The sequence below is a fragment of the Pezoporus occidentalis genome, unplaced genomic scaffold, assembly GCF_034315485.1.
Source record: "Pezoporus occidentalis ecotype Australia unplaced genomic scaffold, CSIRO_AGI_Poc_V1 ctg5, whole genome shotgun sequence".
NCBI classification, from domain to species: domain Eukaryota; kingdom Metazoa; phylum Chordata; class Aves; order Psittaciformes; family Psittacidae; genus Pezoporus; species Pezoporus occidentalis.
This window is the reverse complement of record NW_026915835.1, coordinates 12,695,230-12,721,877: the sequence shown is the minus strand read 5'-3', so window position 1 is coordinate 12,721,877 and position 26,648 is coordinate 12,695,230. Positions and strand designations below refer to the sequence as shown.

Here is a 26,648-nt window from a genome sequence, read left to right as displayed (position 1 = left end):
ATGGGATTCTGGTACCTATATTTCAGTGTTTCATTTTAATCTCATGCATGTTATTTGTCTCTGCTTTAAAGTAAAGCTCTGGTTTTGTTCTTTATAAAATAAAGTGTGCTATTACTCATGTTTTTTCTATCTTCAGTGTAGTACAAGATGCCAGCTTTTTCATGTGTTTGAAAAGGTTATGTGTTTGTGTGGAATACAGCTGTCATTCCTTTTTTTACAGATTATGATGCGTAACCTTGGAAGTACTTTATGAAATAAGGGAAGGATAATTTATCCTTTCCACAAAGCCAGGATGGAGGGAAGTGAAATGACATAATAAAGGTGCCATAATCACTCATTAGCCAAACTAGAAATACAGTATGAACTGGTTCTTAGCCCTGGCTCAGCATGGGTTTGCAGTCTGGAATATTAAAGTCTCTATTCAGGCACTGCTGTGGTTGCTGAAAGTGTTGGGTCAAGTGGCTAAGATGGCCAAGCTATTGATGTTTTTCATTTCAGTAGCATTTCTGTATCTCACTTCATTGCACCCCTTAGGTTGTATGAGAAGAAAAAAATGGTGTACTTTGCAGCAAAAGTTTCCTAAGTTACATTATGAAACATATTTTAACATAGAAAATAAACTAATAAATATACTTGAGCTAAAAAGCTACTGTTAGCTATTTCTGAATCAGCAGCTATCTATTAGCCAGACACGTCAAAGTGTCCTTTATAAACCCACAGAACTGATCTGCATCTTTGCCCATTGGCAGGCTTAGAGGAAAGATTGAGACTGGCTATAAAGATTATACTGGAACAGATTGCTCAAAGAAGTTTTGGATGCCACATCTCTGGCAGTGTTCATGGTCAGGTTGGTTGGGGCTTTGAGCAATCTGGTGTAGTGGGAGGTGTCCCTGTCAATGGGAAGGGGATTGGAACTAGATGAGCTTTAAGGTCTATTCCAACCCAAGCCATTCTATGATTCTGTGAAAAATCAGCTTCTGGAGTTGACAAGATTCCTATATTTTTCTCATTTCCTGGAGTATTTTCTTTTGTTTAGTGAAAACCAAACATTTTCCTGATACAATGAAGAAGACTCTTCAGTATGATTTCCAATTATGGAAGTACCTTCTCCATCTCTACTCTTGAGAGCAACAGGATGGAAGGAACAGAGAGAAAGGGGAAAACAAACCCCTGCTGCAGCCAAAGGTTGTGGGTTTGAATAGCTAGTTTGGTTTTGAACATCTACCGGAGTCACCACACTGTAAAAAAAAAAACAAGACTGAAGCAAACACTATCCAGCAGACAGCAGTCTGCCCTCAAGCAGGGACCTTCACTATCTCAGCACTTTGCTGTTCAAGCATCTCTATGCATCATCCTGCACAGACTTCCAACATCTCAATACATAGCTGAATGCATTTTGCTAGGGACTTTGCTTTCTTTCATATGCCATTTCCAGTGTAAGCCCTGTTGTTTCCCCTGCAGAACCTCCATACTACAAATTTGTGAAGCTGGGAGCAGATCAAAGAACGTAGGTTCATTTTCTAAAGAAAATCTGGTTTTCCTGGCAAAATGGAGCCACTCCCTAGAACACAGTCTGAGGTTAGGATAGACAAAAGGTGCCTGATGTGTGAGGGTACCACTGATCCTCAACAGCATCAGAACCCAGAAGCCTTCTGATTAAACTCCACTTACTCTTGCTTTCAAAGCTGTATATTCATTACATCATTACAGTCCTGTGTGTAAACCAAAAAAACACATTGGTGAGCCTTTGTGAGGTCCTGCTGGAAGCAACCCAACTTCCAGAAGAGCTGCAGCAATACAGGTAAGTAACAGCACCACACAGCACCAGCTCAGTGCTACTGCTCCGCTACGGTAAGCAGGCCAGAAAGTGAGACCGAAAATACGTCTGAGCCTGTTTAATTTAAAACAAAAGGCACATCTTTATTTCACATCACTCCCCAGGTTTCCCCTCCCTCACCTACATGCAGGCAGAAGAGGAAGCACGTACCGCACAGCTGCCTGCAGGGGGTTACATGCGGCGTGCCAGACCTCCGGGGCACGCCGAGCACCCGTCGGTGCCGCCTGTAAGACGTAGGCCAACCGGAGCCCAGCGGCGCAGGCGCAGCAGCAGGACGTGGAAAAGGGAGGGTGCTGCGAGGCCCGGGTTCAGCAGCTTGGACAGGCTCTGCGCGGCGCTCGGCCGCTATGGGCAAGCGGGTAGCTCTGGTTCTCGCCGGCTGTGGCGTCTTCGATGGCAGCGAAATTCACGAGGCCTCGGCGGCACTGGTGCATCTCAGCCGCGGCGGCGCAGAGGTAGGGGGCGGCGGGTGCCGCTCCCCGGCACCCCGCGGGGTTGTGTGGAGCTGGGCCTGGCAGGCTCTCTGGGGCGGGGTACGGCTCCGCCGTCTCTTTGTGTCCCTCAGCAGACGAGGGACCCCCGCCTTGGCCGCCCACCCTCTGGCCTGTGCCGGGGAGCGAGCCATGCCATCCCGTGGCTCCTGGTGTGTGTGGGATCGAGCCTCCCCTGCTTCACGGTTTTGTTTTCCCCGCCACAGCACACGACAATGCCTTTTCAACCATAATCTCTCTTACTGTCTTGCCCTCTCCCTTTTCTTTAGTGAGCCCCTCCCCGAAGCCGTAAATGTCCCCTTGACAGGAGCAGCGGCGCCAGGCAGGCCCCGGTTGTGACGGGTGGCAGGAGGCCTTGCCCTGCTCCTTTGTCTGTAGGGTCCTGGAGATTGGGTCCAGTTAAAATTCTTCATCTGTTTTCTGATTGTTTTTGCAGAGATCGGGGGCTCACCTTTGCTTGCATTCACCTGCATGCCTTCTGTTACCTGTTTCTGGGCTTTTTCAGTAACTGGGCTAGTTCAGTAACAGTTACTCTTTCAAGCAATCGGAGGAGCGTGGGCCAAGATCATAGAATCATAGAATGGTTTGTGTTGGAAGGGACCTTAAACATCTCGTCGTTCCAGTCCCCCTGCCACGGGCAGGGATACCTTCCACTAAACCAGGCTGCTCAAAGTGATGTGGTGGTGTGTTGTGGTCCTGTCTGTGGCTTCAGACAGTGGAAGGTGGTCACTTTCTGTCTGCTTATAGCTGCATTCAGGTGTTTGATGGTAACAACAGCACCCTCATATTTAGCACAAAATTATCCTCTCTAAAATTAACTGGAGTCTGCAAAGCAAGACTTCTGTTTTGAAAAGCAGATATGTGAAAATAGGCCCTGCAGTATACCTCTCACAAAGCTTTGCACTTCCATGCAGCTTTCCCCTCTTGTGCCTAACCAAAATATGTTCTTCCATGTTTTGTTTTCCCTTCCTGCTACCAGTGTTTTGAGAAAGCAGCTAACTCTTAATGTCTGCACTAGGAATGCTTGTGAAGTTTGCATCCTTATATTTTAAACTTTTTCTGTAAAACTTTTAGCAGTATGATCCCCTAGCTGTTAAGAGCAGCCTTTCTTCAGACTCAGCTGTGTTCCCGGTCAGCCTGCTGGTATAAATTGTGTTTTGTTTGTCCTTGGGATTATCTGCAGAAGGAAAGCAGGCTGTGGCAAAATCAGTAAGCTTAATGTTGGTGTCAGAATGCAGTCCTGTCAAAAAGCTGCAGGAATAAGATGGGGAAGATGAACAGGTTTACCTGTCCTAATATGCCACCTATCGCTTTAGTTATTTAATGCCGTAGATCCATCTTGTGGAATCCACTTCTCTTGTTTATTTTGATCAATATGTAGGAGGTCTGTTTACATTCACAAAATTGCTTTATCTCTCTATTTTAGGTGAAGATATTTGCCCCAAATATTGAGCAAAGGGATGTAGTCAATCACCTAAAAGGAAGTCCAACAGAAGAGAAGAGAAATGTGTTAGTAGAAAGTGCCAGGTTGGCAAGAGGAAACATTCAAGATTTGGCTGAACTGAAAGCTAGTGAATTTGATGCAGTCATTTTCCCTGGTAGGTGCTTTTAAAAGAAAGTTATTTGTGATTTTTCAGTTGCAAATTGAAATTCCTCAGTTACTTTTCTATTTTTAGATCCATTCAGAGAATAAATTGTTGATTTGAGAGGTATGGAGGGGGGGTGTTATTTTTTTTTTTTTAAACTTATTTTCTTTCAAGGATGAGAAAATGTTTCAGCAAGCTTTTACGGGCTGATTAAGTCATATCAGTTTTTTATTCTTTTATAGTTAAGTAATTTAAAATGCCAGACTGTTCTTTTGGTGTTAAGTTATACATCACACTATTCCTTCTTTCTAAAGATAGTGAAAACTTGAATACCTACTTGTGGATAAAAACAAAAGTAGGGCCAGAACTTGACAGCACATGGCAATGCCTTGATTTTAGGACCTCTGAAATTGTTGGCAAAATAGCAGGTTTCCAAATAGATTATGTTTCCTGTCAGATGTGAGTACATTTTGTTTTAATTATGTATCTGATCTGCTGCTGATCAAGTTACACTAAACATATTTATGGATAATTTCTTATTTATAGACCACAGAATTGCCTTTCAGACGGAGTTAATTGTAATCATTTTAGAAATGCAGAAACCAAAGTGTCACGAGGAAATTACGATTTGCTGAAGATCACTTTCGAGAATATTCACAGTACTGTTAAATACTGCTTTCATGATTGTGCCTGAGCTTTAATTTTGGAGTTGTGACACTGTCTTCTGTTGTAAAGCCAGCAGAGGGAGCGTGTCTATAAGGCAAGGGAAACATACTTCCAGCGCCAAAGTGTACGGGTGACACCATTGCTGATGAGGGAGTAGAGGCTAGCAAGTATTTTCCACTTTAATTCCATGCTGTTATAACCCAGGCTCAAAAGGGTTGCTGTAATAACTGTCACAGGGAAATAAACTCTATGAGAAGTTTGAAAATTAAAATCTTACTTTAGAGATTCCTGATAGCACTTGAAAGTGAGCAAAGGGTGAAAAAAAAAATATTAAAAATGCAAAGCTACTTGGTGTTGTCTGTTGAAATACTTGTGGAAATTTTTTTGTTTACTGTAGAAAAGCTGATGTTGTGTGCATCCTGTAAGGACTCAAATATAGTGGATGGTTACTCTTATTAATAACCTTCTCTGATTATTCTGATCTGGCAAGTGAAGATGCTGTAAAATACAATCTGCTTGTACAATTAAATGAAGATTAAATGCAAGTTTATTGTTATAGATATGTAGTTATTATTGTTATAACTAATTTCTAGAAAGACAAATCCTGCATTATTTTTAATAGGAAATTATCATTCACAAGTGGTGTGTCTCAGAATATCATATGTTGTAATTTCCTTTTTATGTAATATTCATTTGGTTTTATTGTGTTAACCCATTCTTTTAAGTCCAAAAATAATACTAGAGGAGTAAAAAAGCTTAAGTATTCAGCTAAAACTTGAGAGTGAATTACTGTTGAGCATCAAATCACTGTTTGCATTATTCTTGTGACTTACATTTTTCTACTTCTGACTGTCATTGGTCTTTTTTCTGATCCCTCTCTTGCTTATTGAGGGATGTATATCAGATGGTGCAGCTTTTCCAGTGACTAGCATTTAAGGTGAGCCTTCCTGTTTGTTTGCTGCTCAAGGTTAAGCTTTCTGGCCTATGTAACATATGTGATATAAAAAAGCACAGTTAAACTTTTAACATTGTAAACCCGTCATGTTTCAGGTGCTAAAAGCTTTCAGTGTAGTAACTTAGCAGTCATGCCAAGATTATGTTGTAAAAAAAAAAAAAACAAACAACTTCTGTCTATTCTGTCATTGAATTGAATGACTTTTAGTGTTATCATATATTTGAGCTTTTTGTTTGTTTTCCTTTTTTTTTTTTTTTTTTTTTTAGGTGGCTTTGGTGTAGCAAAGAACCTGTGCTCCTGGGCTGTAGATGGCAAGAACTGTACTGTCAATGAGCACGTGAACTCCACACTCCAGGCTTTCCACAGTGCTAAAAAGCCCATTGGTTTGTGCTGCATATCACCGGTTCTGGCAGCTAAAGTCTTTCCTGGTTGTGAGGTTACAGTTGGCCAAGATAAAGATGTAGATGGAAGGTAAGAAGGAAATGGATAATTTACATGGGAATTCAGATTAGGAAATGGCCAGTCTTCTGAGGTCTCTAGTGCCAGTAAGCCCTGGGTAACTTCTGAGTGACATTTTTTACTTACTTATAATTTTCACTTGCCTAATAGTTCTTGTATAATGAGCAGAGCTCTCAGGGGAGACAGACTGAATCTGTGAGGTCAGGTGACTTGTGCATTGGAACGATTTATCCCTAAATTCAGAAATACATTGGTCTGTGATATCACAGAATCATTTAGGTTGGAAAAGGCCTTTAAGGTCATTGAGTCCAACCATTAACTCAGACCTGGGAAGTCCACCACTAAACCATGTCCCTAAGCACCACATCTACATGTCTTTTACATACCTCCAGTGTTCTGATACCAACATCCACAGGCACACTACGATTAGTAGTTTGGCGACTCTAGGTAGCCTTATCTCTTGCGTAAGCTGTCACTCTGTGAGCCACTGAAGGTAGTTTAAGTTCCTGCACTGGCTTTATTATGCAGTGTGGGCACTAATGAGTCAGTGGATGTAGCATCTGTCAGTCCTAAAAGTGACAGAACAAAGCAACTTTTATGGAATCATAGCTGTGCGAACATGCAGATGACCAAGGATATCAAGTAATTTTTTTCTGCATTATATTCATGGTAACTGAGCGATGGATTTTTAGCTCATACTGAGGGAGGTACAGAATGTGCTTACCCAATGCCTTTGAAGGCCATGATTCATATTGCAAATGTGGGAATGAAGAACAGGCATGTGGCCAGCTGGCATTCAGAAACTTGGTACCCTGTGGTAATTGGAGCGGCTGTTTAAATTGCGTCTGTGGGCTTTTGTCTGTTCAGGGATTTTTAGTTTTTCAGTCAGTAGTGGTTTGGGGCCAGTTTAGGGGAAGTAGTTGAGAACAGGACCTGGCAGAAGTATGTGCTGCTTCAGGAACTGTCAACTCCAATAAAACTTCTGAATGGAATTTCATCTCAGCAGTGATACCGAGGGTTTGTCTCTGCTCCTTCATTATTCTTAGGGAAAAAAAAAGAAAACAAAATTATGCAGAATCCCAGCAAAAGACTTTACATGAAGGTGTTGGAAAAGGTCTAAAGTGTCTGCAAGTTGAGCTGGCATCTCTCAAACTTTTGAGGATCAGTTATGATCACTTGTTATCATCTTGTAAACTACTGAAAGATTGTTAAAACCAGAATTACGCCTTCTGCCAATCTGTGGCTCTGCATTTTTTACCTTGTTTTCAAAGCTATCAGATAATCTGTTTTGCCATAGGGGCTGGAAGGACCTGGCAGTAGCAGTCTGATTCCCTTGTCATCATCAAGAGTCACTTTAATATTATTGTAGTTCTCTCATTCAAGTTATGTTGGTGGAACTTTATGCCTGTGTTTTCTCTTTAAGTTAATGACAGCCTTTTTATTTACAGATTTCCTGATGCTGAAACAGCATCTGCTATAGTTGAGCTTGGATGTAAGCACATTTGCAAAAATGTAAATGAATCCCATGTGGACAAAGCCAATAAAATAGTTACTACCTGTGCCTTCATGTGCAAGGCTCCTCTGCATGAAATCTTTGATGGAATTGGAACAATGGTACAAGAAGTCCTGAAACTTGCATGACTGGAATCATACAGACTTCTACAGGGAAATCAGTGTAACTGAGAATAAGCATTTAGCTTCCTTTGAACGTAGTAATAAAATAATGCAACTACTAAACTTCACAGTTCTTGGGGTTTTGTTTTGTTTAGTTTTAAAATCTGTACATCACAGGGTTATTGCTAATTTTATCCTATTTATTTCTTTTTTAAAATAGAAAATGTGTTGAAGGTTGTGTATGTGGGTGTCAGCATTTTTTTTTTTCTCATGAATCAATGTATTCAGTCATGATGAGACAGTACTTCTCGGAGAGGGACTTTTTGTAAGGACATTTAGTGACAGGACAAGAGGGAAATGGCTTTAAACTGAAAGAGAGTAGATTTAGATTAGATACTGCGAAGTTCTTCACTGTGAGAGTGGTGAGACACTGGAAGAGGTTGCCCAGAGAAGTTGTGGCTGCTCCATCCTTTTCAGTGTTCAAGGCCAGGTTGGACGGGGCTTTGAGCAACCTGGTCTAGGGGGAGGTGTCCCTGCCTGTGGCAGGGGGTTTGGAACTAGGTGATCTTAAGGTCCTTTCCAACCCAAACCATCCTGTGATTCTGTGATAATGTGGGACCCCTCTGTGCCCAGCGGTGTGATTATCAGTAATTCGTATTTGGTGTTACCCAGCTATAATTACTGTTGAAATAGCTCTAAATGAGTCTCCGTGCCTTCAGTGTAGGTGAGTAATTAAATTCTAATAGGAAGGAAAAAAGCATGCAAGTCTTTACGCACGTATAATTTTAGCATGGACTTAACTTTAGAAACCAAGAGTCAGAGGTACACATTAAGTACAAATTAATACATTGTTTGAGAAAAACACGCAAGTTTTGCTCTAATATATGAAATTACTTGAGGTTCAGTTGGTAAAATGAAATAGCTTTATATTATGATTTTTTTTATACATAGTTTATTGCCCTAAGGAAGGTACACTTCACATATGCTAGAACACGTGCTTTGATCTCACAAATGTGAACAAAGGTGGCCAGCCTCTCTAATAAGCACAATATGGCACGGTGTTGTACTCCTGAAGGAACTAGAAATTCCCAGAATTTGTTTAAGGTAAGCTGAGAGTCACTGTAGACACTTAATTGTCTCAGCATAAGAAGTGGTATGATGCTTGCAGATCTCTTTCACTACTCACAGCAAATGTACTGCAGTCCATGCTTTGCAGTGCCTGAAGCAATCTAAACATGTCATCATCACTAGTGCTAATCATGATCAAGGGCCTGGAGTGGGAATACAGCAGGAACAAACCTGTACCACAGAGCAGCCAAAAGATGGGACTAGGAAATAATGCCTTTGTGATGGGGAGCATTGAGTTGTGCCTCTTGCTCAGCAGCTGGCATGGTCAGGGAGGGCACTAACCTTTACCTGTGATTCCTGACATGTTGCAGAGCATTGAGTGCTACTACTTTCTATGTGTGCTGTGTTTATTCTAGCACAAACATCAAAGTTCAGATGTAACTGGTGGCTTTTTCAAGGAGGATTTAGAGCGAAATCTACAGAAATAAATATATAAAGGCTTTTATTCTCTGTCCTTCTCAGGGATGTTTCTCATGGACACAGCATTTCTATACTCCAGAATTTCTTTTATGGATTTACTTAGCAGAAGCAGAATATACAGACACTTTTGGCAGCAGAGCTGGCATGTTTTTGTGTCATGCACAAGCAGTGCTCTGCCTCTAGAGGTATAAAGATAATGGAAGTGCCACTGATCATGCCAGCAGAGGATCTTCTATTCAGCCAGAGCTGTGTACATAATCACTAAATTACTTACTTAGTCAAAACCCATGGTATTTGACTAAGTGTGGCTCTTGGGTTACAGGAGTCCTGTTCAAAAGTGCTTGAGTCACTAAATAAGAGTTTGTCCTGAGTTTTGTGTTTGCCTTGTGAACAGTCTTGCTGTTGGCTCAAGCAGCTAAAGGAAGCGCAGCTTCTCCAGAAGAGCTCTAGCTGACTGTCCTGATAAAAATGTACTTAACACAGAACAGTCCTCTACTTTTTCCAGATTGTACACGGTCTCTATGATGCCTTCTGTGGCTTCTGCAGGCAGGATGCTGGAGACATTGGATTGAAATTTTTTCTCCAAGTCCTCCTTTTTCAGGGGTTTCCTCCAGTGCCCATAGAACGTGTCACAGCGGTCGCTGATCATGTTGCCATCCTGAAGCATGACGCTCACTTCGCAGTAAAGACTCTCAAAGCTAGGTGTGTTATCAGGAGGGTGCTCCAGTTGTGTTTTGCAGAGGAGCTCCCTCAAGGCCGGACGGTGAATGTTCTCACTGGTGAAGGACTGGACCGACATGCTGCCGTCCAGCAAAGCAGAGCACGCAACAAACTGGAAGGAGTGTCGAGCTTCGTGCTCTGAGGTAGGGCTGGCTCTGTTCACGTATTTGACGTCTGGGACTCTGAGAATGACTTTCTCAATTTTATGAAGGGGGAGCAAGTTGCTGCTCTCCACAAGCTTCCTCCTAACAGAAGATGCTGCATCAGCCACCCAGTGTGTTCCAAGGTGAGCAGGAAAGCGTTTAATGGCGACATCTTGCTGGTCCAACAGCCACGGATAGGACTGCAAGGTTGGCAGAGTCTGTGGGTTGTAATCTGTATAAAAGGCACCTATTCCGGACTCCATATCCAAGATCTGCTTGTTTCCTTGAAGGCCCTGTGATGCTAAGCAAGCTGCTTCCAGTCCATGCTTGGCAGCATTGCCAACATGGAGGGGCTTCGTTTGGGTTGCTGCATTAGCCAGTGGGGCACCTGCATAGGAGGCAGCGATAGCCAAGGTGTTTTTACATTGCAGTTGATCAAGAGCTAGCAGTTTAGCACAAGCTGCTGCACTCCCCATTGTACCAACCACAGTAGGTGGGTGAAACCTGAGAAAACAAAAATATCTTCATTACCATATTTCAAAAAGTCATCTGAACTCACTATATACAAAAGCTCCAATTTCCTAGCACTGCTGTGGAAGACAGATTGAGCCATAAAGAAACATACACTCAAAAGTCATGTGTGGCTCTAGTGGAAAAAGTTGTTGGTTTTCCCCAGGAATAAGTTAAACTGGAATAGTACTACTTCCAATAGGTCTTCCCCAGAAAGCAATTGAAATTTTAGAACTGCTCATAATTTGAGGCACACCAAGCAGAATAATGGCAAAAGCATCACAGTTTATAGTCTTCTCTATATTGGGGGAGGCAAGTTTTGTCATTCTGAAGTAGTTTTGTAAAACTGATAGAAGAAACACACAAAAAGCAAGAAGACATCTAGTCCGTCCCATGTTTCAAGGCTTTCCCCTAAGCACACCCCATCTTCCTGGGCTCTGCTCTGGGCCCAGCTCCAGTGGCTCCCCTCTGCTGAGAGCAAGGCACTGTTTGCAGTAGAGGCGTGATCGTATGTATTCATGAGAGCTTGAAATCTCTGCTGTTAATCATTGCCTTTTTGCTGCTGTTTTTAATAGATAGGGAGATCATTACCTCCTTCTTGTAAACTGCTCAATGCTCTCATAAAGACAGCTATTAGCTAAGCCATAAGGAGTTATGTAAGTGTATTTATGTTTAAGATGAACCTTTCTTAACTTTCCAGACAAGCAACATAGAAAATATGAATGGCTATGCCATCTGTATTTTAACTGGCATTTAATTAAGTGTATTAACACTGAGAAAACAAACCCATTCCACTCAACTTTCTACTTGAAGCATTTCTTTGTACCTTTTGGGGATATTCCTGGCTTCACTGGAAAAGCGCAGCAGCCGGCCTTGCACTTCGATTCCCACATTGAAAGCTAAGAGCAGATCAAGACCTGAGATTTTTTTCTTCTGAGGAAAGGCCTCTGAGAGTGCAATCACAGCAGGAAGCACAGCCCCAGATGGGTGCGTGGCAGGATGCCATGTGTCGTCAAAATCCATTGAGTGCACCTAATGGAAAGAAAAGCCTCGACGTGTCATCAGAAATAAACTCTGAGTTGGCAAGACTGGCTCAGTCAAATGAAACTACTGAAATCAGTATAAAAAAGGGCTGAAGAACTAAATTTTCCTTAGAAAACAAATCTTCAGAAGTCCTTCTTTCAAAGACCTTTACTCCCAACATGGCTCCATGAGAAGTGGCAATGCAATACAAATCTTGCCTCAAAGGAGTGGAATTCTAATTCAAGTTGTAGCAGTCTAAAACCAATATGACAACGATTCATCTTTCCTACAATAGGGTTTTGCTGCTTTAATTAGACTGGTATAATTAAAGCAGCATAAAGCAGCAGTTCTAGGTTCATCATATGAATGGTGAATTTTCACTTCCCCCAAAACAGTATATAAACATGTTGAAACTACTTCCCTAGCGCTGCAACTGATGCTGCCATTAGGGCTCACACCATTAAAGCCGTAGCAGTCCAGTCCATACTGCTAACTCTTAAGTTATACCATCGGAACAGCTTCTTCAGTGCAACCCTCTGCAGGCAACAGGTACAAGCCTGCAAATGTACAAGAGGCTTTAGCCTGAATTCTCAGCACATTGACCTATCACATGAAGAACCAGACTCCCTGGGGTTGCTAGGACTTGGAGAATGTTGGTCTTAAAAATGCGATAAGCCGTTTAGTCCTTGAGAGTGTCCAGAGAGGTGCCTCCTCTCTCCCATGCCCACAGCCCAGCTGCTTGGGAAGACTGGGTATTCCCAGCATGGTAGGAGACTACTGCCAGCAGTGCAGTCAGTGTTTGCAATGTACTGCTTGATGGACCCCCACACCTCCCCCCAAGATTTTGAGAATCCCCAAGGACTTGAGAACATCAGGGGCAGCACTTCTAATAACAGTATCTCAGAAGCTGAACTTTCATGCCTGTTCACCCATGTCTTACTTCAGAGCAACTGGGAAGGTGGTCAGTCTCACCAGCACTCAGGTCTTGCCCCATAATACAGGGAACATGCACTTCTGAGGACCGTGTTTCTGAACAGGCATAAGAAAACATAGTTTCTACCTTGAAAAACTTGGATGCCAGCTGGAAAGATGCCCTGTAGTGCTGGAAAAGTTGTGCCCAATAGCCAGTAAGCTGTGTTCTTGGCATCTTCAATAAGCACTCAGAATTAACCCGTGACTGAGATGTAAACTGAAATGATCATACACATGTTAAAAGCCACATTTGAATGTCAAATGGGCTGCTAGTTGCTGGGAGGCTCCAGATCTCTTTTCCAAGGTAATTTTTTCTACATTGGAAATGAGGTGTCAAACTGGACCTCTGATCTTGTTGTTGCAGTAATTCAGATAGGTTTAATATTACCATTTCCTTTGTTGGTCACCTTCCCTAGTTTTGCATAATTGCCAATTTTGTCTACCCCACCTCTTGTGCATATTTCAGTTTCAAATGGTTTCAACCTTAATCTGAGTTTAGACAAATGTATGGGGAAACTGTTACTGCTTTAATGACAATGTATGTGTCCAAAACGTATGGTTGGCTTTTGCAAACTGCATAACCAAAGATTAAATTGCCTTGTGATATTTTATGTGTGTATGTATATGTGCATTTGTCTGTATTTGTGTTTTTCTGCAACTGTACTTTGCCAGCTGGCATGAAATTTGGATCCCAGTGAAATCAGCCAGAGCTAGGAGTATCTCTTTATAATGCAGCTCTAGCAAGGTTGTAACAAGCTCTGGAGTTCTGACCTTTGAAAACACCCTTGAGGCCCACATTAAAGGTAAGGGATGCTATTGAGCTGGGTCAGATATGTATTATACCGTGATCTCAGTTTCATAGGGAGAAAGTTGAAGCGCATTAGGAGAACGGTGTAGGAAAGTTTTGTAGCAGGCTTCAGGCAGAAGAATAAAGTAAACCAAGATTTTAGGAGCTTTCTGTTCTCTCTAGATCAAGAATGGCATCAATTACTGTGATTTAAGAGCAAACAAAAGAGCATCCCTTACAGCCACTCCATTCACAAAAGCTGCATACAGAGGAGGCAGTCGGAAATCCAAGTGGCCCCAGATGGTACTGGATATATCTGAGCTGTAGATCTGAAAGAAATTGTCATAAATTAATTCAAAATCCTGAACCCAAGGATAAATGTGTGCCGTATCTCTGACGTAACCCAGATCAGGCTGTACTCTCTTGGGACCCAGTTGTTCCCTTTCATGAGAAAAATATTGCTTTTTAGAAAGTATGAAAAGAAACTCACTTTCCTGTTGGTTTATGTCCCTTACCACCTGAACAGACCTCAGGTGCCAGACCAACACCATGCACCCGGCCATTTAATACCTTCACACAACCTCTGGCCATTGGTATCCCTTCCCACAGCCCATCTGCAGTTGTCTCAATACTGTCATCATCTTGTTGAGGGAGATCTCCAGCTAAAGGTTCTGGTTTTCTACTTTTCAGAAGACCCTGAATAAATGTTATACAGGCTCCTGGAGCAAGTAGCCCCAAGCTCCTTTCCTTTTGCTCTGCAGATCTTTGTAGCCAATAAAAAGATTTTACAGAATTAAATAGAACAAAACCCCCCTGGTTTGGGAAGGGGCAAGCTCTTTGCAAATGGACTCACAGAACTCTGGAGCACGAGTCCAGCTGGGCAAGTCTGATCAATAAAACAGCAGGTGAAACTCCTCCTCATGTGCTCCTCTGTTGGGAAGGCTTCTCCTCAGGGTCAAGTACTGCTCAAGTTTAGGGAAAGCAGGACTGGAGAAACATAACCAGTGTACTCCAGGCAATAATTATATTTTGGGAAGTAAGCCACTTATAGCTCTCCATCCCATTAACAGTCTCTTGTTTTTGAAAGTTGATGATAAGGGATATTTACTTTGCTGATGTTTCTGAGAAAATCTCACAGGCGAAATAGCAACAATTCTTAATTATCTGTGCTTGCAGGGGGTTATCTTAACATGCATTCTGTTACAGAGGCTTTTGCCTATCCAGAGTTAAATAACTCAAGCAATGAAGTTTCCCTGTGTGAAGTGGGAAGAACCCTGTGTCTCTCTTTCCGTCCCCCAGAGAATTTCACCATGAGGAAATTTCCCCTTATAGCCCAAATTTTCCCTTACTATCCTTAAAGCTGAACTTTAGGGCACGCTATGAATGCCAGGCATCTTACCTTGCTGTATTGTGTCACTTTGTGGCAGACCTCAGTGTTGGTACCCAGAAGCCCCACTCCAAGAGTATCGAGAATCATTCGCTTGCTTCTCTGAATGACTTGGTCTGTCAAGTGGTTTGCATTCAAACCATGAATAACATTGGCAAAATTTCCTGTAATTGTCTGGGAGAGGGGGAAAAAAATAAAAAAGGTATTTCTGTTAATGTAAAGAAAACACATTTTTTTTTTCTTCCTTTTCTTTCCTCTTTCTTTCAGTTTCAGACTACTACTTAGCATACCAGCCATTTCTATTGCCCTGCCCATTCTTACATGAATTGCATCAGCAAAACTAAGGTTTGAATTCTTCCTCTTTTTATTCCCAGAAATGCCACAGTGTTATTTATATTTTATTTATACTTTCATCAGTGTCTGTCTCTCTTCTGTATTTCTGCTGCTTCCTCCTTGAGTCCTTGAGGGTAAGTACTGCAGGTGATGTAACTTTGCAAGATATCTTCATCTCCACCTCTATACACATACGAACATATATAAAACAAATAGAAGCAAAACCCACCTCGCTTTCTATAGCACCTTGCTATTGCAATCAGTGGGAAAGCAGCATTTCAATCCCGTGCAGCCACTGCCACACAAGGAGGAAATATTTAATCTCCCTGAGTAGCAGAATTACTTTCCCAAATCTTGCTGAGCTTGCAGCTCAGTAGGACTGGCATCTCTACCTTGCACCTGCTGCTCCTAGCTCCCAGCTCTCACTGAATTCATACTCAGCTGGGGTCCCAGCTTTTCTCCAAGACAAGATCTCACCTCTTTGAAAGCAGTGGCTCTTTGTTCCTGCTGATCTGGGAATTATATTTCTTTTTTTTTTTTTTTTTTCCTTTGCTTTCCTATTGAACCTATTATGTAAGTTCAGCCTGCTTCTTGGCTGGAGCTGTTAGTTGCCATTAATACATCTATTAGAAATCTAGAACTTCCCTTTTCTGACCATTAGAAACATCCCCATATAGAGGTATATATTATTTACAACCAGTATACACACACACACTTGCTTTTTTTTCATATTGGTATTACTGAATATAGCTGTTGTCCCTTTTGGAAACTGTCTCCTTCCATTCATCCTAACCTTTCTTCTACTCCCCTGCACATATCCACACAAGGTGGTATTTCCTCTTAGCCTGCATTTTGCTAAAGTAAACCAAACAGTGCTGCTTTCTCCTTTATAATGTAGACTCACCCCTAACTATGCTAGTAGCTTTTCAATGCGTTGTTCACATTTGATTTCTATTCTATAGCAATGGTGACCAGAATTGTACCCATTATTACAGACAAGTTCTCACTCAGCTTTGTACTAAAACATTAAGACTATCTTGAGGAACAGAAGTCATTTAAAGGAGGTGAACCACATACCCCAGTGGTTACCTAAACATAGAGAGTGAGGATACAAAAGCTAGAACAGAAAAGTGCATCTTACAGTGCAAAGAAACAAGACAGTACCTTTGCCCACATCACGGAGGGATGGTGCAAGGTTCCAGAGAGATGCAGCAAATAAGCGGTAGCCAGTGAGCAGGGGAAATAATTCTCTCACTATTTATACGGGTAAGTCTGGGGTGGGGAAAGAAATATTGGGCCTTTTTTCTTGCTCATCATGTCCTGCCCATTTCCTCCTCTGCCTGGAAATGTTCCTTTTTCTTCTTTCTTTCAACTTTCCTCTAACTGTAGCATAAACTGCTGGGACATGTGCTATGGGACTTTACCAGTCACGTTCACATGTTGTGTAAACTGATACATGTGATGTTTTATTACCAGATAGAAACCAGTATATTGAGTGTCTTACATTTGTTAGTATGGACAGAAGAGGTCATCAGGTGTGTCAGGTTAATCTTGGGCAACCACAGTAGTCCACGGATAACTCTACTGGTTGAGTGAGCAATCAGCCCAGTACTAGACTATAGGATGGCAGAAGCTGTTTTAACTTAAACAATCTGTTGTTTTGTTTTTTTCTTCCTTCATTATATGTCTCTTCTATAATATGTAGAATTCAGACAAGGGAAATGTATGGCATAAGAACTTCAGAACATAAGCTATATTAAGGCCGCTCTTGGGGGTTGGACTAGATGACCTTTCAAGGTCTCTTCCAACCCAAACTATTCTATGAATCTATTATTCTGTGGTTCTTGGTATTTAACAGTGTTTTAACAGCACGAATCACTATGTGAGACCATAATTTCTACTAGCAGGTTTTCTGCATCTCAGTCAAGGATGCTTTCTCTCAAGAAGGAGGCAATTCTCCCACCATCGGTTTAGGCATCTGGGGGAATCCCAGACTGCTACGAGATAGTGAGGCGGAAATCCCTGCCCATCCCATCAGGAAGGGAGCAGACCCCAGAGGAGCAGGCGTAGAGGCCACTGAGTAATTCTGAAGTGAAAAAGTAATGTATGTCAGAAGTTTGGCACCTCCTGGATTAGGAAACAAAGCATCAAGTCTTCTCAGGATTGCAGTCTTGCACTTCCATGCTAAAGCACTGCCTAAAACTTACTGTAGGAACCTCAGCCCTTTACCCAGCCTAGCCTCAAATAATTTTGTAAAGCTGTATCTAATCCCTGAGTGCTTCCAGGTAGAGACTGGCATAGGTCTGTAGATGAAGTCAAACATTGATTTGAGTAACTTTTATTAATACTAACAGGTCCTGTTTTAGGCTGCATCCTCTTCCCTCTCCTGTTCCTGGACACATAGTCCTCTTCATCCTCCTTATGCCAGTGCTGAAGCTGAGCAGACCCTTTTCTGAGCTGGTCCAGCCTGTCTCCAGAGCCAGCTCAGGGATTCTCAACAGCCAGGCAAAACTGAGTTTCTTGCCTCAGAAATGCAAAATGAAATCTAGGAGCACATGTGGAGGGAAACAGAAGTAGGGCTAGCAGTATTCCAGGAAATTCTGGGAGGGCATGTGCAGGTAAAAAGAGGTGAGAGGGCATTAGCTGGTTTTGAGCAAGCTCTAACCCAGACATTTGCCTATTTTGCCTGTGCCTCGAGCCAGCTCTGCTTATGGATGTCATCTTCAGGTGCCTGACTTGATGCTGAAAATTGCACTGGGTAAGCTTAAGAGTGCCTTAAATGATAGAAGCAGTGATGTGACTTTTTTCAGATTTAGCCAAAGAGGCTGAGGCCCAGGAGGCCCAAACCCCAGCCCTACAAACACATACACACTTTTGTATGGGCTAATCTGCATTATGTGTAAGCTCCATTTAAAAATCTTATCCTTTCTCTTCAGCATGAGCAGCTGTTCAGCATGGCATGGCTAAACCTCTTCCCACACACATTTCTTTTTGAGTATACCACATTTTTTATGCATATTTCTTCACTCATGTATGCATAACCTGCATCTACGTACAATATCCAAGCAGCATTTACTAGTTCCTGGGTGAGATGTGCATTTTGGCCAAATCCTGAGCCCATGGGGAGACAGAACCAGAGTGTTCATCAATGTGTCTTCCTTGCCCCCTCATTTCCATGCTAAGGAAAACCTCACAGGTGGCCTGGATGTGCTGAAGGATTACCTTTGGTGCTGATAAAATCCAGCCCAGCTAACAGGATTACTCACATAGACAAGTTTGGCAATGGCTAGAAAGGCTAGTAGAAGTTAATGCTACTAGTCTGAAAAACGGAAACATCTTCTTAACTTTCATTTTTGTTTTTCCCTCCAGAAAATGGAAGAAAATATGTAAATCACAGAACCACGGAATCACAGAGTGGCTGAGGGTGGAAAAGATCATCTGGTCCAAACTGCGTACTTTAGCAGAGCTACGCAGAGCAGGTTGTCCAGCACCGTGTCCAGTTGGGTTTTGGATATCTCCAAAGATGGAGACTCCACAGCCTCTCTGGGAAACTTGTGACAGTGTTTGACTACCAAAAAATTGCATATTCATACCCTAAAGTCAGTCCCCTTTCAGTCATTTGCTTCCTTTACCTTTGGGGTATCTGTTACAGTCTCATTCTGTTTCTGATTTCTTCCTCAAGTGAAACTGAAGTGAAAGTTTTAATATCTCCTTGATCCCTCTGTGCTTCTGTATGGCACAAAGGAGACACAACCGCCCCACAGGAGAATTTCCCCACATAAGAAGCAATGTGGGACCCTTTTTATTTCCCCTGACAACTCCAATGGACGGAACAGTGAATACATCTGAATGCCTAAAAAGCATGAGAAAACTATGCAGTAATGCAATTCCTGATTAATTTATTATTTTAATGACTGCTCTAATACAGCTGGCATTATACTGGAAAGCCCACAATCAGAACTGAGAAAAAATGGCCCATAAATCATTTTATTTCTAGAAGGCACAGTGTAGTGTCAGCCTGTAGGACTGTGTCCTCAGCCTTCATTATTCCTCAAAACAAGGTCCATACAACAGCTTACAGTTTACAATGCCTTACATCCCCCCAAACACTTTGAAACACTGTTAGTGGAAGTAATAAGTGCATAGCTGCCTTTAATCCCATGTTAAGACTCCAAGTGAATTCAGATTGGATCCAGAACTTGTGCCTTGCAGTGTGATGCGTGGTCACATGCTGCTAGCTGATCTCAGATACATGACCACTTCCTTACATAACCTTGATTGCAGGATGGATTGTCCCATGTATTGCAATAGGAGGATCAGTACTATTTAAGGACTGGACAGAGATATGAGAAAGTGACTTCTTTAAACAAAAAATGAAGTGAAGCTGTAAATGCAAATAATTAAGTTACCTGGGAGACCAGTTTCCAAAATGTGGTCTGAAGACCTCAGAGTCAGATGGACACTGTAGACTTAGGAGTGAAAGGAAAGCAATATGATTATCACTGTAGGGGGAAGAGGCATCTATACAAAGTCCTGTACATCCACAGGAGAATTCGTAGGGGTCGAAACAGAAGAAGGTTGAAAAGCAGTGACCGAGAGTTTGGAACAGTCTGTCCACCCTGACAAAGGGAATCTGCTGCTTTCCTCTTCTTTGACACTCTATGCATGGTTCAGCAATTTGGGCAGACAATTTGTTAACTAGTGAGCATGATGGAAAGACAAAATGCATTCATCCAAATGCCATTTGCAACATCGTGCACAGCTACAGTAATGAGCTCTGTTGATTACAGAACAAGGCTTTAGAAAACCAGTGCCCCACAGAGTCTATTTTCTCATGCTGACATCACATTTTTAAGCTGTTTTTTCTTTCTTTTGCCTCCCGTTATTTCAGGCTAAACTCTGCCCACACCTGCAAGCTGTATGGTTGCAACTGAAAGCAGATTTGGCCGTAGCCTTGTGCTTCTTTTGTTCTAAAGAAATATAAAAAATGATGACAAAAATGCAGAGTCCAAGCTTCCTTTTCTTTAAGCCAGCCTTTAAGATGTGACTTTGTTCATGGGCTATGCTAAGATGAGAAAATGGGAGGCAGGTGCCAATGTGCTCTGTTTGCAGAACCTTTCGAATTGCTTAGGGTCTGAAAGCACCTTACAAGTGCAGGACCTGCTCCTCTGCCCTCTGCTGGGATATTTTAAGTTCAATAAAGAGCTAAGAATCTTAGCAAATGGCCTGGAATAGGTGGTTTAATGTGAATGCTGCTAACAGCCATACAGCCATAAACTTTGGGATCCCACAGTTCTTCACCACTATCATTACAGTCTTCTGTGCCTCTTTTTTCCACAAGCCTACCATCTCACGTTCAACAGCAGCTACTGAGCCAGCCAGCCATAATACACAGCATATGTAATAGGCAATGATTGCACCATAAAATGTATAATTCTGGAAATTTCTGGCCTACAGTAGTTGCCCAGTTTCCTTACTTCCACAGCTAGTGACAACAGCAGTACAGTCTCTGAGAAGTTACAACACTCTTGTTTCCTTTTCTCAAACTTGCCTTGGAAGTGCCAGGCCCTATTCTGGTAAAAGCTGCTACAAGTCAGCACATGAGGTCTACATTACACAGTCCTTACAACCTTCATAAATTAGCTGTGCTATTCCTAAGGCAAGTCCTTGCGGTTCATTTAAACTTGCAATGCAGATGTTGATTTGCTTAAACGAGCTGTAAGAGGTACCAGACATAGCTGGGATAATCATGTAGGATCTTGGTGAAGGCAGATCAATCATTTCAGTATAGACATATTGTGAACAGGCCTCAAGCAACTGCAGTAGAGGCAAAAGCATGTTTGAAGCGAGAGTGTGTTGCAGGATGATTAGGCAAGTCCCTTTGATATAATTGATGGAGTAATGTGAAGGGGCATGAACTATAACAGCGCGAGAAGACACCACATTTCTATGAAATTCCGATTGGCACAGTGCAAATGTTAGGTCTCACCCACACCATAGCCTTTACCTGTGATACTAGTGCCAGTGTTCAGATACTGACAGTGCAAGGGGCTACACCGTACTTACCTGCCCCAGGTTCACAGCTCAGGAGGAGGAGGTGTAGCGGAAGGTGACACAGCCAGGCCCAGACCCCTGTGAACCACTCTGCACCCTGGAGTACCACCTCTTCTCCCTGGGATGCCTCACAGGCAAGTTCCCAAAGCTTTTCTTTATCCTGCTGTAGCTTCCTACCCTATTTGCTAAAGAAATAAGGTTACCTAGCAGGTGGCTGTAGGATTTCTGTATGGCATGACCTCCACTCTGAATATAGCAGCAAGTGTAGGAGATCACGTAGGTTTTCTGTATGTGCATAGACTTTGCTGTAACTTCCCCTTGCTGATGGTTTTGGCAGCTTGGGGCACACATTGCTCTCTTAATCAAAAAGCAGTCATGATGTCTGTACTCGGCCAAAAATGCGTCCAGATGTCATTATAGGACTTGTGCCATTTGGGGAGACATTAAAACTTAACTAACATAAATTCAGAGTTTGATTAGTGGAAACCACATTACTGTGAGCACATATGAAGGATGTGGCAATTTTAATTAGATTAATAGCAAATCTCTGTGGTGCAAATGTGGCATTAGTCACTGTGCTGGGCTGCTGCATCGTACATGCAAAGGTACCCAGCAAAGAGACCCTCCTGATCATTTCAGAGTGAGCCCAAATGTTGGGCTGTATCAGGTCCCAGCAAGCCTACAATGGTGGTCCAGTGGGCAGATATGGTATCGAGTCCTAGTATACAACAAGCTTCAACACTAACTGAGGGATAAAAGAGCCTCTCTGCATCTAAACTATTACTCAGGGATTTTGAACCACTAGGAAATTATCCCACATGCCATTACAAACTTTTGTATGCAGTGGTAGGGCTAAAATAACACCTAAAGCATATACAGCAAACCCAGAATGAAAAATAAAACATTCTCCTTCAAGCAGAAACAGGTTTTGGGAGAAAAATTAATCTAATTTTGTGGGAGTTCATCCTGTCAGCAGATGCAGAAGCACTTGAGACAGGTACTGGGAGATGCTATGCGAGCTGGCGGAATTGTTTCTCCAGCTTTCACCACAGATGCTCTCTCTCTTCCTCCCAGCTTAGTTCCTCCTAAACATAAAGGCCCTGGAAAGATTCAGACAGCCAGCCATGTTGGAAAAGCCACAGAGTACTTGTTGCTAATGGATTGCTAACTCTGCAAGCCTGGGCCATGGGTTGATTCCCTTCCACCCCCCTCTCTTAATACATGGACTGCAACACCTGCTCAAAAAATATGCTCTCACTGGGGTCCCCGAGGTACCTTGGACATCCCATGAGCTACACGAATGTCAGTGCCCTTTAAAATCTCCTTTGGGGAACTCCAGCAACTGGAGAAAGATTCCTTTTCCTCATCTGTGGTTGTACGTAGATACATCATGTATTTTCCACCACAATATATTTCAGAAGTGAGAGGAAATATTACAAAATGGCCTAAAATTATACTTTAAATGTGGCAGCCTCTGATTTATGGTGCAATTATAAAACATGCCATGGTAGTTATTAGTTGTGAGATTGAGTATTACACGTCTCAGACTGTAAAACATACCGGAGAATTTCTAGCTGTGATTGTGTATTCACCTCTAAAGAGAAAATGGGCGTAATTACACTGACATTTATGAAAGGGAGAAATAAAAGCAAAACCATAAGAGAAGTTAAATTTGAAGATGAGAGCAGTGAATATATAGAACATTTACATTGTTACAATTTTCTAATTGAACATTTAAGCAGAAGCTAATTATTTGATTTAAATTGGCCCTTTTTTACATAAGTAGCGTTTGAAGAATTTTGGCTTTTAGAATTTATAATGACACTATTTTTTTCCCTAACATTACTCATCTTCAGCATAGTAGATTGAGACAGATGCAGGAAGCATTAAAAATCAAGGAAAATACTTTCACAAAATGAAAGGAGTGATTCAGTAAGATTTGATCATCCATGCTGACTTTTCAGCATCAGCAGGGTTTAAAACTATTCACCTAAAAATGATACCTACTGTCAGAGGTAGTGGACAGTATTTTATTTACCTTTTTGCTCTGCAGCCATAGTTGGAAGATGTCCCTCCTTATGTGGCCTTGGATGTTGCAGGAGCAACAGAGTTAGCTGTAAGGAAAATAATACATTGAGTCATGGCATTTTTGATTTATAAAGTTTCTTCAGGTCATAGTCAGAGAGAATATATGACATTAGTGCTACCACCAACTCACACAGTTTATCCTACTGACTTTGGTTACTGTTCTGCGTGGCGCAATGCCAGCACTATGGTTTTAATAAAATAAGCAAATAAACTAATCTGAGTCCTCCTTTCTACAATTAGAGGATTTCTCCATTTTTGTGATCTCGCTATTTCCATTCTTTATCAAATTGGGCAGTTTTGAAGTCTACGTTGAAGTTCATGTTTTCTTTTTGGATTTTTTATTTCCTATATTTGGTATAGTATTTTATTAAACTTGGGGTTGGGGAGGGTTGCAAATGAACGAATACTGAAATATGGCGCACCCTAAAATGCCAGCGCAATTGCAGCGGGGCACAAAGCATGCTATTCAACCAGAGATACACAATGCAATGCTGTTTCACTGCATAAGAAAAGCAGGCAGCTTCTGAGGGTATCAACTTTAAGGAGGCAGCTTGCTGCCTGTGCTGCTTACAAATGAAAAAATAAAGCTGTCTGTTCCTCAGCTTGACCTACCCGTTGCTGCTTTGTGCTTCTGCATTCCTCTGCAGCCACTGCAGCCAAAGGAAGGGCTCCTAAGGAGGAACAGGATGACTGATGCTGAGAAGTTGTTTTTCCTCACAGCTTCCTGCTGTCTTGCCCCACTACCCTTGGCAGCCAGACTCTCCTCCACCTTCCAAGCACAACCCAGCCTTGCACTGCCCCTTTTCCTCCTATGCTAATAAGACCCAGATGTATTTTCCAACACTCTTCTACTCCATGTGAACTTGGGAAAACTATCCAGTCAAAATCAATTGCATCAAATCCTATGTCTCCAGCAGCAGCAGGCTGAGACAAGAGAGGCCCCTCTGCTTAACCAACCTCCATGAAATAAAGGGCAAAACTGCTCCAAAATGTCAGTGTTTTAGAGGGAGCAGGGCAATGTGTACAGAGCTGTTGGATGGAGGAGTAACCAGTCAGCCCAGAGAGCCTCTGCAGATCAGTACCAAGTTTGGCACTACAGTAAGGTCCCCACCCTCTGCCATAGTCTACAAGTGGTTTGTGACCATTCAGTTGGTGCTGGGCCTTGGCAGGCACTAACACAGACTGCTCTGCACAGCTTTCTGAGCCAGGGTTATATGGCTTTTTGTCTGCCCTCATTTTCCTTGCTGGCAGCACTTGGCTTGCCTCTTCCTGGTCCCCTGGACAATATAGCACAACTCAAAATAGCCTTGGGGCTGTGTCCAGCTGTTTGGCACAACTGGAGCAGGAGATGCCCAGCAATAATGGCAGCAGCTCCTTCCCTCTGTTTTCTTGGCCATGCACACAAGGACCTAGGGCAGATGAGCTTTGTGCTATCTGTCCTCTGCTCCTGACTTGGTTTTGTCAGTGCTCTCATTTCTAGTCAGAAATGCTGCCTGCCTCTCCCAGACGCAGTAAGAAGGTTGCCTGTGAGTTGACTTTGTGCCAGTGACTTCTTGACTCAGGGGTTTCATGCAACATGGGAGTTGACCATGTTGATGACTGCTTTTGAGCTGTGGCTGAGAAAGAAACCCCAAAGCAAACAAAAATCCCAAGCACATAATTCCTTCCTAGGATTAGATTGCTTCCCCATATAGTCTGTATCCACAGTCTTTTCCTGTAAGTGTCGACATCTTTCCTAGCTAGTAGCTGTTAAGGCAGATGCTCCAAAGTTTGCAATCACGCATCCAAACTTGGCTTTCATTCCTGTGTAATAGAAGGACATGCGCTGTGAAGCCCTCCTCGACTCTATAGGTCAGCAAAGGGAAACGTTAAAGAGACAGAGAGGAAGAAAGGTTTTGTGGTCAAACTTCTGCATACTCTCCATGTGGCCATAAAAATGGTGGGGAAAGCAATGGCTAAGAGAGGGAGGAAAGTATCTGTTCATATCTGTTGTATGAAATGCGGTATCATTTAACATGATGCTGCTTCCAGACAGAGTCAGAGCTATAATGAGCTTGCTCACTGAATCCAAGTGAAAAATACCGATAGATCTCTGGCCACCCTCAGCATGCTGTGCTATTTATTGCCTGGTATTATATCCCTTCTTTATGTGGAGGGATTGTCCATCCTTTATTCCTTCATTTTTTCCACTCCTATTCTCATAGGTCAGCTGAGATCATTCCCCACCTGAAACCAGTGCAGGGTGACACGCTCCCATAACTTTATCAGAAAAAGTCCACTCCAGTTTATGTCCTAGATGTGGATGCCACACTGATGCTGAAAAAATGGTGATCTTCAGTCAGACTGGCTGATAACAGGACAGTGACAAATGCTGGAATAAGATCATGATGGGACCAGCAGTGAGTGCTGGAGGTGGCACTTGGAAAGTGGTGAGCCCTCTTTTCAGTCTTGTCCCATAATTCATCAGCCTGAACAATCTCCATTAGGGTGGGTGCTTCTGACAGAGGACCTGGAGCTTTGGGAACATTCAAGAAAAAATGTGCAAGGTTGGGGGAGGAAGCTGAATTGGAGGATCTGCTTCTGGGATGTGAAAAAAGTATGGCCAGTCCCTGAGAAATCCCTGTAAGGATATGGAAAGATGAGCTTCAAAAGCTCAAGAGGGTGGGCAGCATATAAAGGTGAGTGTCATTACAGTATAAGGAAGCCTGTAATGGAGAGACCTGGCTTGAAGGTTGTTCATTATCCATATCATCTCTGAGCCTGAAGGGCAGTAACCAAAGCCTGCCCATAGGCTTCTGCTAATTCCATACTCTGAGAGCCATGAGAGCCTTCACAAGAAGGACAGGAAAGACCAGCAATTCTTACCTTCAGATCATGCATTTCTGAATGTTTCTGAACAAGCTGGCTCATGTCAGTCATGATCTGGTTACAAAGGATAATGTAACTCACAGGTTACCACAGTCTGTGGTGGGATATGAGTTCAGCTGCACAGTCAGTGATGTAATCATTATTAGTGCATCCTTCTCTACAGCGTGGGTTTCATCCACAGCAGACACCTCAGCACAGACTCCAAGCTCACTATTGTTAATGAGTGATGGGATTTAAAAGACCTTTATATTCGGGACCTTTATTACTTAAACTTTGCTGTTTCTGTATCCTCAGGCTTCACATTCTCCACATTTTTATGGTGAAACTATAATAGTAAAAACTTAAACTCTTAATTGGGTACATGACTGTGGGTGGTGATGGCTTTAAAAGCAAAAACCAAATACTTCAAGACTCTAGATCATGTGTTGAGAGAACTATATGAATATGAATCAGGAGTGAATCCATACTGGGAAATATAAATTATTTATACGTATCTAAAAGACAGAATACAGGAAATCTTAACATCTCATTCATACACATTGCCACAAAACTATATTTGCATGAAGCCATTAACCCCAAAAGAGTTCAGATCACATGAAAGACTCAC

At 42.4% G+C, this 26,648-nt stretch overlaps 2 protein-coding genes across 7 annotated transcripts in view; one reads left to right on the top strand and one right to left on the bottom strand.

Annotated features, from left to right (window-relative positions):
* Nucleotides 1-2,067: 2,067 nt before the first annotated feature.
* Nucleotides 2,068-7,731, top strand: LOC134173176 (glutamine amidotransferase-like class 1 domain-containing protein 3, mitochondrial). Of its 2 annotated transcripts, none has more exons than XM_062636953.1 (4): nucleotides 2,068-2,292; nucleotides 3,755-3,926; nucleotides 5,802-6,006; nucleotides 7,443-7,731. In XM_062636953.1, the coding sequence occupies exons 1-4, from the start codon at nucleotides 2,185-2,187 to the stop codon at nucleotides 7,633-7,635; spliced, it is 678 nt and encodes a 225-aa protein (XP_062492937.1). In that variant the 5' UTR covers nucleotides 2,068-2,184; the 3' UTR covers nucleotides 7,636-7,731. The 2 variants fall into 2 exon arrangements, with proteins under 2 accessions (XP_062492937.1, XP_062492938.1); XM_062636954.1 differs by lacking the exon at nucleotides 2,068-2,292 and adding an exon at nucleotides 2,687-2,832.
* Nucleotides 7,732-8,508: 777 nt separating this feature from the next.
* ACOD1 (aconitate decarboxylase 1) overlaps nucleotides 8,509-26,648 on the bottom strand; it is a 35,472-nt gene continuing 17,332 nt past the window's right edge. For 3 of the 5 annotated variants that reach the window (XM_062636946.1, XM_062636947.1, XM_062636948.1), the window contains exons 2-6: nucleotides 23,124-23,199; nucleotides 14,711-14,872; nucleotides 13,551-13,640; nucleotides 11,356-11,561; nucleotides 8,509-10,523 (exon numbers count right to left, since the gene is read on the bottom strand). In XM_062636946.1, coding sequence (XP_062492930.1) covers nucleotides 9,572-10,523; nucleotides 11,356-11,561; nucleotides 13,551-13,640; nucleotides 14,711-14,788 — 1,326 coding nt within the window. In that variant the 5' untranslated portion in view covers nucleotides 14,789-14,872; nucleotides 23,124-23,199 and the 3' untranslated portion in view covers nucleotides 8,509-9,571. The other 2 variants (XM_062636945.1, XM_062636944.1) reach the window with 2 other exon arrangements.

Coding starts and splice junctions, on each gene's coding strand:
- LOC134173176 (XM_062636953.1), top strand. CDS start 2,185: ATGGGCAAGCGGGTAGCTCTGGTTCTCGCCGGCTGTGGCGTCTTCGAT. Junction 3,927..5,801: donor TGATGCAGTCATTTTCCCTG/GTAGGTGCTTTT, acceptor TTTTTTTTTTAG/GTGGCTTTGGTGTAGCAAAG. Junction 6,007..7,442: donor GATAAAGATGTAGATGGAAG/GTAAGAAGGAAA, acceptor TTTTATTTACAG/ATTTCCTGATGCTGAAACAG.